This window comes from Myotis nattereri (genome assembly GCF_964212035.1).
Source record: "Myotis nattereri genome assembly, chromosome: 3".
Classification (NCBI taxonomy): domain Eukaryota; kingdom Metazoa; phylum Chordata; class Mammalia; order Chiroptera; family Vespertilionidae; genus Myotis; species Myotis nattereri.
The window spans coordinates 196,993,746-197,008,000 of record NC_138077.1 but is presented as its reverse complement, the minus strand read 5'-3'; the positions used below and the strand labels follow the sequence as shown (position 1 = coordinate 197,008,000).

General features: G+C 51.2%; 1 protein-coding gene across 1 annotated transcript in view; it reads right to left on the bottom strand.

The window, feature by feature from the left end:
* Nucleotides 1-10,692: 10,692 nt before the first annotated feature.
* NKAIN1 (sodium/potassium transporting ATPase interacting 1) overlaps nt 10,693-14,255 on the bottom strand; it is a gene marked incomplete at both ends in the record, with an annotated part of 38,845 nt that continues 35,282 nt past the window's right edge. The window contains 4 exons of the mRNA XM_081086099.1: nt 10,693-10,818; nt 11,986-12,089; nt 12,522-12,582; nt 12,989-13,186. Of these exons, the coding sequence (XP_080942225.1) occupies nt 10,693-10,818; nt 11,986-12,089; nt 12,522-12,582; nt 12,989-13,186 (489 nt within the window). The remainder of the gene's footprint in view (nt 10,819-11,985; nt 12,090-12,521; nt 12,583-12,988; nt 13,187-14,255) is intronic.

Below are 14,255 nucleotides of genomic sequence, written 5' to 3'. Positions count from 1 at the left end.
TTCACATTTTACATTTACTGCCACCTGTGATTCTCATAGAACCCTGCCATGTGAGACGTGTTACAAATGAAGCTACTGAGCGTCTGAAGAATTATAAGACTTGGCCAAGTGGTAGAGCCAGGACACAAACCCTGGCCTAACTCCAGAGACTGAGCCCAAGAAAGGGAAGGGAGAGGGAAGGCGCTGGCTGGGCAACGGGATGGCCAAGCATTCAGGAGGACAGGGAGTTGCCTGGGCAAGGAGTCTGGCTGCCTGGCAGGGAGGGGTGGTCTCCCAGTCTAGATGTCTGGAGGGCTCGCAGATGCAGCGCCAGCCAGCAGGTGTCGCTGTGACAGCCACGTTATCTGTTCTGATGGAAAGAGCTGAGGGAGATACTCAAGCAAGACTAATATTGTGAAAACAGCGGCTGCATCTCTGCTAGATATGGTGGGGAGGGTGAACGATGTCACTGATGAAAAGGGTCCAGCCAGGCGCTCAACTATCAGAATCCTCACTTCTCTATGCCTCAGTTTCCTCATCTGTAAAATAGGAACACGGCGGCTGCTTTCCAGGGTCACCGTGGGGACTAGGAGAGCTACGTAAGTCTGCCACGTTGTAAGGACTCATGAGTATTTAATGCTGATTCTTTTCCCCCGTCAGCAGCAACTGGTCCTGCTGGGCCCCCAGGCCTTACTTCCCATCATTCTCCCAGACCCCGGTCGCACCTAGGCCCCTCCCTGGGCATATAGGCCAGAATACCGAGGAGTTGGAAACAGCCACATACAGGGGTGTTCACCTGAGAGAGTTAAGAAGTCAGCGTTCTTGGTAGGTGACGTCGTTGTTTGAAACTCAGTTTCCTTGTCTGTGAAACAGTGACTATACCCGTGAATGAGCCAGTGGCTTATGGGAAACCCCTAGCCCAGTGTCTAGCACCGGAGCCACAGGACTTGTGGTGCTGGTGTTGAGGGCTTGGGAGTCCCTGCTCTCTCATAAATCACCCACAGCTTGTGGTTCTGTGTGTGTGTGTGTGTGTGTGTGTGTGTGTGTGTTAATCCTCACCCAAAGATATTTTTCCATTGATTTTTAGAGAGTGGGAGAGGGAGAGAGAAACATTGATGTGAGAGGGACACATCGATTGGCTGCCTTTTGCACGCACCCCGACCAGGGCCCGGGCACCTGCAACCAAGGTACATACCATACCCTTGACCAAAATCGAACCTGGGGTCCTTCAGTCCACGGGTCGACACTCTATCCACTGAGCCAAACTGGCTAGGACTGTTTGTGGTTCTTAATCTGGTATTTGGGAGTTTCTGATGGCAGAATGAGGTCCTTGTGCTGCTGTGATATTTCTGAAAGCCAGAGGACCATCCCATGTGTAAGCGGGGAGCAGTTGCTCAAGCTGACAGAAGAGTCTCTGTTCTGGGCTGGGATTGCCAGCTCTCCAGAAGGTCACGTGGCGAGTCCTGCCCCAGGCAGCTGGGACAGCTATCTTGGCAAATGGGAAACAAATTAATAATTAATCAGTGCTGTTTTCTAAAATGGAACCTGGATGGGGGTGGTAATCTTAAAAGTTGTGGGCCACCGATCTAGTTTGATCCCTCTCTTCACCCCAATGCCATCTGATGGGCAGAGGACACGGGGGCCCGAGTTTGGAGCCACAAGATCACTGTCTTGGGTCTTGGAAGTGGCCCATGCTTTGGTGAGACTGGGGGCAGGGGCTGTCATTCTTGTATTTCTTCGTAAAGGAGCTAACAGTTATTGGGGCCTCCTATGTGTCAGGCGCTTTACAGGAATTCTCATTAATGATCTCACTAACGCCTTGAAATGTTATGCCATTTCACAGATGAGAAATGCTTTCCCCATGGTCTCCCTGTCCCCCTTGATGACTTTACTTACGTAGCTGCCTCTGTGTAGAACAGTGACTCACTGGGGGTGAGGTTGCTCCTCAGGGACATTTGGCCATGCCTGGAGACATTTTTGGTTGTCACTCCTGGAGGTGGGGCACATCTTGTGGGTAGAGCCCGGGGATGCTGCTAAACATCGTGCAGTGCACAGGACAGCTCCCCCCACCCCCCACCCCCCGCCCCCCGCCTGCAAGGAATTATCTAATGCAAAACGGAATAATGCTGTGGGAGAAACTCTGTTCCAGAGAGCTCCATGCCTGCCCTCTGGGCCACTCCAGGAGGCCTGCCCTGAGGCCCCACCTGGGAGAGGTGCTCCTCCTGGTGGCTCCTACAGCCACCATCTGTCCTAACAGGTTACTGATCACTGATGAGCTGCCGCTACCCAGAGCGGTTTGGGCAAATGGTATTGGATTGATATTCACTCAGCGCTTGTTGACTTGAAACACAAGGTCGTGCCTATCTGTCTACTGACGCCTTGCTTTAATGACACTGGTGGCTCCTTCAGGTCTGGAGTGTGTGTGACAGAACCCACAGCTTTGTTCCTGCCAGAGAGGTGGTATGCTCATTGTCACTTGTGCACGCGGACAATCTGACAATCCATCTATATTGCTTAGCACAGTGCCTGGCAGGTGGCAGGCATCCTGAGAAAGTTGGCCATTATTGTTATTAGGCGATGCAAGCAGCAATGCAGTTTCCATTAAATAATAGCAAGGTTCCTTCTAAACATGAAATCCCACAAACATGTTAGTCTCTGTCATACTTCTATGCTCTTGAACAAGCTGTTTTCTGTTGTTGTTTTTATTTTATTTTTTTCTTGCTTAGAATGCTGTTCTCTCTGCACATGTCTCCAAATACACTCTTTATTCTTCAGGTCTCAGTTCATGTGCCCCCTCTTCTATGAAGCCTCCCTTGATTGCCCTCTTCTTTTCTGCTTCCACCATGATTCTCCACCTTATCCTGGGATCATACTGCCATTACAGTATCTATTCCATCATTAAAAACTTTTGTGTTAGCCCTAGCTGGTTTGGCTCAGTGAATAGAGCGTCGGCCTGCAGACTAAAGGGTCCCGAGTTCGATTCCGGCCAAGAGCACATGCCCGGGTCGCAGGCTTGATCCCGAGTGGGGTGTGTGCAGGAAGCAGCCAATCAATGATTCTCTCTCATCATTGATGTTTCTATCTCTCCCTTCCTTTCTAAAATCAATAAAAATATCTTAAGAAAAAAACTTTTGTATTAAATTTCTTCCCTATGCAGTCTGAGTCCTCCCTCCCCCTCCACCCTACCCCCCTGGGTCAGATCTATCTTTGCACCCCAGCACCAGAACACAGACATGTGGAAGCAGCAATAAACATCCATGGAATGAACTCTGGGTCTGAGCATATGAAGCTCTCCAGCGGGCTTCTTCCACAAATACTTATCAAGTGTCTACCATGTCCCAGGCACTGCACTCTCTGCCAACGAACAGTATCAGATCTGCTTTTCCCCGGTGTTCCAAGTTTTGAGCCTTTGAATCCAGAAGGTCATAAGGAAGAGTGGAGGGAAGGAAACTGGCATTTCTTCTGAGAACCTGTTTGGTTTCTTTAAAATAACATGAGTATTAGAACAACGATCAGAGTCCCCATAGGGGTTTTAAAGTGTGTCCACAAATTCTTTGACAATCCTCCCTTTAATAGTGAGAGATGCATTGCTAACCCTTTCGCGTGGATTGGACTTAGTGACTCACTCCTAACCAACAGCATGTGGTGGGAGTGCGGTATGTGGCTTCTGAGACAGTCTTTCTAGTCTTCCTCTCCCTCACTCTCTCTCAGTTGGTCTGGGGCAGGCTGGCTACCATGTTATGAGTCTAGTCCAGCACCCCAATGGGAAGATCTGCAAAAAGGACCTCAGGCTTTCAGCAGCCACTTGATGAGGCAATCTGGGATGTTGCCGGGAGCCGGTCCATGCTTGCTGTTTCAAGGAACCTGGCATATATGGCATACTGTTCTTAATATGTTTGCTCACCTTCTTGGCACTATGTGTTTTAACCAAGGTCTCTGAGAAAGGTTGCTTCCCCAGGTAGGGATTTTCCCCTGAAGTTAGGGAGGGAATAAAACCTCTTAACTACGTGCCAGGTGGGTAATTAATCACTTTAACTACGAACAATCATGCTTAAGCTACATAATCTTTACTCCCTGGAATGGAGATAAGAAACGCCCTAACCTTTGGAATAGAGATTGATAGGATTGGAATCAACTGGTATAAATACAGATGTAACAAGACAGAACTTAGAAGACAGAACTTAGAAGACAGAACCTACACAGAACCTAGAGACAGAAGAACTTCGCTGGAGAGAACATGGCAAAACATCCTGGACAGAAACTGGCCACAGAACCTAGAGACAGAACCTAGCGAAAGAACCTGGCTGAAGAACCTAGAGACAGAACCTGGCTACAGAACCTGGATAGAACATGGCAAGAGAACCTGACTAGAACCTGGTGACTGAACCTGGCTGGAGAACCTGGACAGAACCTGGCTGGAGAACCTAGTGAGGGAACATGGCTACAGAACCTGGCTGGAGAACCTGGAGAACCTAGCAAGAGAACATGGACACAGAACCTGGCTGGAGATCCTAACCAGAACTTCGCTGGAGATCCAGACCAGAACTTGGCTGGAGATCCTGGCTAGAGATCCTGGCTGGGCTGCTGATCAACTGAACGCTGTCTCCGTGTCATTCCTTCTTCGCCGACTCTGTCCACAACGATGGGGACCCCTGGACCCGCTGGGGTTGGACCCCAGCAGGATGTGGCATCTCCAGCCCAGCCACGCCTCCATCTATCTGCAAGCTCATGAGAGACCCTGGCCAGCACCACCCAGCTAAGCCTGTTCCCAAATGTCTGACCCACAGAAACGGAGACAATATTTGTTGATTTTGTTTCAGAGGCTAAGTTTTATGGTAGTTCGTTATGTGGCAAGAAAACGAATAGAGTCGCCTAGGTCCTAGAGCCGTGGTTCTCAGTCTTGGCTGGGCGTAGACAGTTCCAGGAGGCGGTTGTCCAGTGGCTGGAGAATGAGCCCGGGGTCAGAGTGGCTGGGTTGACTTTTGCTTACCAGCTGTGTAACTTGGCATACATGACAACCTCTCCCAGCTTTTGTGGCTCCTACTGTTGTCATCCCAACTTTGCGGGCAGCTCCACCCTTCTATGCTCTCAGGCCAGAAAACTTGGGGCTGGGGCTGGGGGGGGGGGTTCTCTTTGGTTCTTTCCTTTCACTCACATCCCACATCCAATCTGCCAGAAAAGCCCGTCGGCCCCACCCATCAAATAGACTGGAATCTCCCTGTTTCCCACGTCCTCCACTGCTGCCACCTGCCTGAACCACCAGCATCTCCCATCTGGATTTCTTGGTGGCATCCAGCCTGGTCTCTCTCCCTCTGTCAGCCCTGACTTCCTACAGTCTGTCCGCCACACAGTATCCGAAGGGGTTTCCCCAGCGCTGGGTTCTAGGCCTCCTTTTAGTCTTCCAGATTAAAAGCTAAAGCCCTAATGATGTCTCTTAAGGCCAATGCAGTGTCTGACATGCCTCCCTATGCCCCATCTCTGACTTTGTCTCCTACATTCTGTCCTTTCCACACTGGCGCGCGCCCACCCCAGGGCCCGTGCACCTGCTGTTTCATGTGCTCTCTGTCTAACCTTCTTTAGGTCTTTTATCAAAAATTCTTCTCCAGGAGACCTTCCTGACCTGAAGTCCAATCGAAAACTGGAATAAATTCTTATCCTTCACTCCCTTCCCTGCCCCGTTTTGCTCTCTGACACTTAGCTTGATATATCATAGATTTTGCTGGTTTATTCGTTTCCTTCCAATAGCTACCCTCCCGAGAGCAGGGATTACTTTCTGTCTTGTTCACTGTTGTATCCCCAATTCTCGGTGCACAGTAGGTGCTTAATAAATATCTGAAGGATTAATTCGGGTGTTTGGGTCCCAATGAATGAGAACCTGGTATGTGAGTGAGGCCCAGGAATCTGTATTTCAAAGACACCCCAGAACATTAGGGTTGAGAGGCCTTTTCTCAAAATGTCAGTGGGAAAGAAGTCATCATGCAAAGTTCAGCCCTCTGATCTCACCACTGAAGGCACCAAGGCCAGAGGTGGGAGGAGTTAACCAGGTCCCAGGTGGCTGGGGCAGAGGAAGTAGAATTTAGGTACTGGACAACCAGCACTGGGCGCTCTACAGCTCCAGTCTGCCTGGACCTGCCCATCTGATTCCAGGGCCTGCTGAGAGGGGAACTGCTGAGTCACTGGAACCCAGGCTTAGGGCGAGGCCTGGCCCCCAGCTCAGGTGGCCTGGGGCAAATTGGAGCTGCACTCACCTCCTCCAAATGACTGAGGCTGAGAGGGAAAGGCAGAGCATGGTCCTGCTTTTGCCCAAACTAACTTATGGTGAAGTTATGTCAATGCTTAAGTTCAAGAGTTGATCACAGCCTTTGAAATGCTTAACCCATTAAAAAAAAGTTATAACAACTGAAAGTGGGCTTTGGGGAAATAACTAAAATCTAGCTCTGATCTGAAGGAGCTGACTGGCATAATTTGGTGCGGCCTCCATGACACTGGCTTCAAGGAAGATTAAAAAATGTTTGCATGCCTCTCTACCTGGGCCTAGGATTTCCCAAACCTGCATCACCTGGGGACATTTGTAAAAACAAAAACAAACAAAACAGATTCCTATTATTGCCCAGATGTTGGGTTCAGTGTCTTGGATCAAGCGCAGAAATTTGGATTTTAAGGGACTCTTATATATGCAAGTTTGAGAAACACTGCCTGGGCCAGTAGCCTGGGCAGTGATGAATCATGTAGAGCAACCAGGCCTTGGCATCAGGCCCTCCCTCACATCTCATCTGTTTGGAAACACCAAGACCCAATCCCAACATGTTGAAGAAAACTCTAGTATGTCTGTAAATCTCAGTGACTATTGTGCTTGTCAAACCCACCTTTGAGAATTTATATTCTGTTGCTTCACAGAATGCCTTGGGCACCCATGACCCAGCAGTTGTTGAAGATGGTCTGTCTTATCTGGATTATGCTGATGGGCAGAGGTTGCTGGGAGATGGCCCCAGGGTGTCAGCAGGGCGGGGGGGGCGGGGGGGGGGGCGAGCTTCACTGGGTTTGGTGGGAAGACCGGCTTGGTGGTTTCCAGAGTCATACTGTTTTAAAAATATATTTTTTTACTGATTTCAGAGGGGAAGGGATAGAGACATCAATGATGAAAGAGAATCATCGATCGGCTGCCTCCTGCACACCCCCTACTGGGGATCCAACCCACAACCCGGGCATGTGCCATTGACCGGAATAGAACTTGGGACCCTTCAGTCTGCAGGCCGATACTCTATTCACTGTGCCAAACCAGCTAGGGCGAGAGTGACACTTTAAAAAAATGTATTTTTTTAATTGATTTCAGAGAGGAAGGGAGAGGGAGAGTTAGAAACATCAATGATGAGAGAGAATCATTGATTGGCATGCAGGAACCGAGCCCAAAATCTGGGCATGTGCCCTTGACTGGAATCGACCCCAGGACCCTTCAGTCTGCAGGCCGATGCTCTATCCACTGAGCCAAACCAGCTAGGGCCAGAGTGATACATTTGGACCCAGGTAGCCTGACTTCTGCATTTTATGCTCTTCGTTGCTATACTAGCCCCCCAAGGTTGCACAGAGTTCATGGTCACACACATATCCCCAGTGACACAGGGAAGTGAGAAACCCTAAGCCTCTTCCCAAGAGAACACTGTTTCCTACTCTCCTCCTCCAACCCACCTCTCCAGCCCCACGGGCTCTCTCTGCAGGACAGCTCTAAATCCTGCAGAAGCCACCACATCTGATGCACCTGGTTTGGCATTCAGGGCTATAACCTGGACACAACTGCCCTGTGGAAGGCAGAATAATGGCTCCCAAAGCTGTCCACATTCTAATCCCTGGAGCCTGTGAATGTGCTGCATGGCAAAGGGATTTTTGCAGGCCTGGCCAGGTGGCTCAGTTGGCTGGAGCATTGTCCTGATGCACCAAGGCTGCAGGTTCAATCCCCAGTCAGGGCACAAACAGGAATCAACCAATGAATGCATAAATGGGAGGAGTGGCAGATTGATGCCCCCCCCCAAAAAAAAAAACACAATCAAAATGTTTATTTTTCTAAAGAAGGACTTTTGCAGATGTGATTAAGGGCTTTGAAAAGGGGAGATTTTCCTGGACTATGTGGGTGGGCCCAATCTAACGATTCAAGACTTTAAAAGTGGAGAGCTTTGCCCAGCCCGTGTGGCTCAATGGTTGAGCGGCAACCTGTGAACCAGGAGGTCACAGTTCCATTCCAGGTCAGGGCACATGCCTGGGTTGCGGGCTCGCTCCCCAGTAGGGGCTTGCAGGAGGCAGCCAATCAATGATTCTCCCTCATCATTGATGATTCTTTCTCTCATTCCCTTCCTCTCTGAAATCAATAAAATAATATTAAAAAAAACCTTTTAAAAGTGGAGGGCCTTTTCTGGCTGTGGTTAGAGGTGATGGAAGAAGGAAGGGTCAGAGAGATACCCCCCTGCTGGCTTTGAAGCTGGAGGAAGAGTGGCCGAGAGCCAAGAAATCAGGCAGCCTCAACCGACCGGCGTGGTTCTGTGGTTGAACGTCGATCTATGAACCAGGTCATGCCTGGGTTGTGGGCTCAATCCCCAGTGGGGGGTGTGCAGGAGGCAGCTGATCGATGATTCTCTCATCACTGATCTTTCTAGCACTCTCTCCCTCTTTGAAATCAATAAAAATATATGTAAAAAAAAAAAAAAAAAAAGCAGCCTCTAGAATCTACAAAAGGCAAGGAAATGGATTCTGCCCTAGAGCGTCCAGAAAGAAATCTTGACTTTACCCCGTGACACCACGTTGAACTTCCGTCAGATAATACATTTGTATTGTTTTAAGACACTGAAGCCGTGGTGATTTATGACAGCAATAGGAAACGAATACAGTCCCCATAGAAGCTTCCTCCAACCAGTTAGTCCCTGCTAGTCTGACTCCAGGTACCATGTGTCCTCCCTCACACCTTTGCTCCTGCTGCTGCCTGTCCAGGACACTCAGATCATCTCTCCTGCGCTCCTGTTAACAACTGCCTTTCCCTCTACACTGTCCTCGGCATTGACCCCTGCCAGCAGCATTCACCCTTCAGCCTGCCCCTCCCGCGGGCTCCCCTCTAGACTATGAGCTCCTTACAGGCCGTGTCTGTGATTTATTTTCCTCCAACTCCATGACCAGAGGTGGTCCACAGAGGCCTGCACAATGGACCTGGGGCACTTATGTAGAACCCCTGGTTGTTAGTCCCCAGCTGCATCAGGACACCCGGGATCCCTACAAAAACCCCAATTCTACCAAATCACGGTGGAAGGGCGGGCGGCGGCTACGCATGTATTATTGGGGGAAGATTCCCAAGAGTCAGAAAGTGGAAAAACAGCAGGGAGTTGAAAAGTAGGATATGTTGCCACTTGTGTGAAAAAAATGGAAAAAACAAATATTTGTAACAAATGTTTAAAGAATCAACTCTCTTTGGAAAGATATAAAAAACAAGAGAACATAACTCCTGGTCACTTTCTAAATTCTGTATCATATATACATATTAACTGTTCACAAAAGTAAGTAAAATTTTAAAAACTCAAAATACTGATTCTGGTGTATCTCCAGAAAGGACCCAGAATGCCCCAGGTGGGGCACAGGAATGTCCGCCAGCTCATTCCAAGTCAGGAACTGAATTGTCAGGAAGAGGGCAGGGCCAAGAAGCAAGGGATCCTTGAAAGCACAAACTGGAAATGCACTTCATCAGACAAATAAATAGGAAGCTCTCCAAGGGACTGGGAAGCCCTAGAAACCCACTGACTCAGTCCCGCCTCTGCATTTTATGGGCCAGGAAAGAGAGGGAGAGCAACCTGCCCACAGCGACACAGCCAGTCAGAGGCCCAGGCCAGTGCCCCAGGAATGATCGTGACAAGGACACTGATTCCAGCCCCTGCCCACCCTCATGCAGGGGCCCTGCGGACTCACGAGGCAAGAGGACAGGAAGATAGAGAAGAAAACACCATCTTTAATCAACCCACCTGCACAGAAACCAGGGGAACGTGCCCTGCCTTGCAAGGTCCCAGTGAGAACTTGGTCCCCTTGCAAAAACTGTCTTATAAAAACAAAAGGCTTCAAAGCACCAGTGGCTAAACCCCTTGAGTAGAAAGGGGGTGGGGGAGGGGAGGGGAGATGACAATTGGCTGGGGGGGGGGGGGGGCAGGGGCGAGAAGGGAGGACTGGAGGCAGGAGTTAGCCAAGTGGTGGGGCAGCAGTCAGGCCTCAAGGGAACTGTCCCCATCTTGAGCTGTACCCACCAGCTAATGGGGCTGACCATCTGGGACCTCGGTGCCCGTGGTGACCAGAGGAACTCCTGGGGCTGGTTCCTTGGCACAGAACTGCACTTGGAGGGGGTTTTAGCTCAGGATATTTTGGCTTTAGACAGTAGGAAATACTAGACTGGAGAGGGAAGAGCATAGAACAAAGTGGTCACCATGGACGGGCTCAGGTGTGCAAACTGTCTGCACTTCCCTCCAGCTCCCTGAGGCCTCCCACCCTTCCTTACCCAGGGCCACTCCAGTTTCACAGGCTGCGAGGCTGAGGCCCGATCCTCCTGCCCTGGGACTCACCACCCAGGGCACAGGATGCAGGCTGCTCTGGGATGCCTGTGGGGGGAGGTGGGGAATTGAATGAGCTCTCATCTCTACTTGCTCTCAAGGAAGTGTGCTAGGCCTCCTGACCCCACACCCCCACTCTACCTCTTCAGAACTCCAGGACATTGGAGTAGTCGTAAGCGCTAGTGATCTGTGAGCACTGGTGACCAGCTAGAGCGGACCAGCCCTTTTCCACTCTTAAATCACAGGTCTTCCAACCGGTCAGGTGGAGTTGCTGAGAGCATAGGGGACCATAGGTGCAGCAGCTTTAGGCACCTGGAAAGGGGGGTGATGACTGACTGTGAGTCCCCTTTCCTGGAGAGAGCTTGAAAGGGTTGCCAAGGGTGAACAGAAGCCAAATCTAGGAAGGCTTCCCTGTGGGCCAGGCTGAATTCAGGGCTCTGGGCTCCATATGTCTAGTTCCCAACGAGAGAACGGGTATATTGCTTTAAGAGAGGCGCTGGCAAGTGGTGGCGGTGATGTGGAAGTGTGGTGTGGATCCCATGGGTTCTAGAGTGTCCAGGCTGGAAAGGGGTTTGTTTGAAAATGGAATGCGGAGACCAGGCACTGGGTTTTGGAGGTTGAAACTACAGAAAGTACACTGTGTTCAAGGCCTGCCTCCACCAAAAGCCTAGTTGTGTGGCCTCTACACCTCTGGGACTCAGTTTCCTTATCTGCAAAATGGGGATTACAATACCAGCCTAACCCAGGGAACTGAGTGTCAACTGAGAGCGAAGGCTAGAACGAGCTCCGTCTGCTAAGGGATTATTTTAATTATTCGAGGTGGGGAAACTGAGGACCAGAGGGCAAGGGCTTTGCCAGATGTCACACAGAGAGTCAGTGATGGAGCCGCGATTCGAACCCAGGACTCCTGCTCCTAGCTCACGGTGCGAGTGAGCATGGGGAGGTGGGGTGAGTCTGTCCATCCTGCCTCTACTCTCTGGACAGTGAACAGGATGCTGAGTGAAGGTTGAGAGAGAGAGGCTGGAAAAGGGAGGGAGGCCCCAGCGCACGCCAAGGCTGATATTAAAAAAAATACAAACCCCGAGATTCCCCTCCCTCACCCCACCCCGCCCGCCCCATCCCTGAAGTCCAGGCTGCAAAGGGCCAAGTCCAAGTCCGAGGCAGACCAGATCGAGCCGCGCAAGCTGCAGTCAGCCCGCCAGCCGCCAGGGGGCGCGCCTGCCATCTTGGCCCGAGCTCGTGGCAGCGGCTGTCAGTTTAGCACAAAGCACTCGGCACGGCACCGGGTGGGCGTGGGGCTGAAGCTACCCCGACCTGCAGGAAACAAAGGCAGGTTAGGAAAGTGGACCCCGAAAATGGGGGAGCAGAGAGATCCGACTGCTCTTCCCACCCCTCCTCTCCTTTTTACCGACACTAACGCCCGGGTCCCCCATCCCACCCTGCTCGGCGCCATGACCCACGTGTACAGAGGCTGCAGCTGTAAATGCGACGTCTTCTGGGGCGCCTGGTATCCGTAGGAGTCAAAACCACCGATGAAGTCAACTGCAGAAGGGGAGGTGGCATACAGTTAGAAACGGGCTGGGGGCGGGGCGTCCCTAAGGGAGAAGGTTCTTGGGGGCAGGGCTTGAGCCACTTAAGGGGAGGAGACGGGGTTTGGGGGAAAACGCTTGGAATGAGAGGTGCCAGATAGGGACCAGCCTTGTGGAGCCTCTCCAAGGGGCAGGGCCTGAGAGGGGCGGGTAGGGTGGTGGTGCTGGGCACCATGGACTGGGCACCTGGACATCCGGACCTCAGTCCAGAATGGGCTGACTATATAAATCCCACCCACCCCTGGCTCCGCTCCTCCCCACTCGTAGAGGGGCCGACCCAGGGTTCCCTCCCACCGAGGCCATGCGGGCCCCTGTCCAGGGTGCTGAAGACGCGGGGTGGCCCGCGGCCAGGCGTTTCCGCTGCCTAGGGGCGCCACATACTTACAGCTGTCCTCTTCCTCCAGGAACACTTTGCTCACGTAGCAGGCGAACACAAAGCCGAACAGCTGAGGGAGGAAGAGGATGAGGAGAGGGAAGCTCTCCCTCCACCCGCTGCCTGGCCCTGCCTACCCCGGCTGGAGGAACAGGGTGTGCTCACGTGAAGGCAAACCCCTAACAACTTCCAAGTTAATGACTGGGCCTTAAAGTCAAACATTCCTGGTTGCAGTCTCTGTCCTGGGACTGTGACTTCGGACAGGTAATTATTTTACCTCTTTGAGCCTCAGTTTCCCCAGTTGGATCTGGGCAATACCTTACTGGCTTGCTAAGAGGAAAGAGGATTATGAGGGGTGGGGAGATCGTCCCCAGGCAGGCGGGAAGAGCCAGAGTCAACCCTTCTTAACTAGGGCTAAGCAAAGGGGTTTTCAGACTCCACTTCTGGGAGTGTTGTGAGGTGGGGACAGGAGGACTCACAGCCAGGAAGATCTGCAGGGCGCTGCTGAGGGCTTCAATGTAGGGATAGTCGAGCAGGCAGCCAGTGACAGAGATGACATGGTGGTCTTCCAGGGCCAGGCGGGAGTTCAGGACAGGTGTCACCAGGCAGCCTGGCCCGTTCTCCATCCACCAGGAGCGGTGCAGGGATGTGTTGAAGGTCATGATGAAGTCCCGGTCCTGGGGGTAGAGGGGCCTAGGATACTGAGCTGGGGTGGGGGAATCCTCCCCAGCTCCCAGGAGACTATATATAAAGCCTATTTCACATATGCACCCTTATAGCAGCCTACTCCCATAACTTGCTTTGAGGCGGGCATGGGGGTGAGGGGGCATGAAGAGTATGTATCTGCAGATCCACACTTGGCCAGTAGGTGGCACGGGATGACCATGCAAGCCTCCCTATTCCATCCGCAACAGAAGGGGCTGGTACTGACCCACAGAACCCCAGGATTCCAGGGCTGGAAAGAACATTAACAGTGACCAGATATAATTTTCCAGCTATTGGTGAAATCTTCAATACAGGCCCTTTCACGGCCCATTCAGCCTCTCCAATGTGCTCCCTATGTGTGACCCTGGGCAAACCTTTTCCCTCTTGGGCCTCAGTCTCTCCATTTGAAATGGCGAAGTGGCTGACCTAGGTCAGAAGTTGTTATCCATGATGTGCATCCCTGTGTTCATTAGTCCATTCACGCATACAGTCTGCTAATGAATATTCACTGCATGCTGACCAGGTGCAGAGCAGTGAGGTGTGTGATCTTGTTTTATCCCCTCAGCAATCAAAGGAAGTTGGGGTTGCTTATCTGAACTTACTAAATGAGGAACTGAAGTTCAGAGAGAGTAAGACACTTGCCCAAGGTCAGACAGCTAGAAAACATTAGAGCTGGATTTGAACCTAGAAGGTGGTCAAACTACCAAGCCCATTGCTCTCATTCATGTATGCTGCCTTCTTAATATCTAAGAATGAAAGTTGTGCTCTCGATGGTTTGGCTCAGTGGCTGGGGTGTTGGCCTGTGGACCGAAGGTCGAGGGTTCGATTCCTGGTCAAGGGCACGCATGTACCTTCGTTGCAGGTTCCCCAGCTCTCATAGGGGCCCATGCAGGAGGCAACCAATCAATGTGTGTCTCTCTCATGTTGATGTTTCTCTCTTTCTCTCCCTCCCTCCCTTTCACTCTCTCTAGATATCAATGAAAAAAAAATATATCCTTGGGTTAGAATTAAAAAATAATAATAATAAAAATGGAAGTTAAA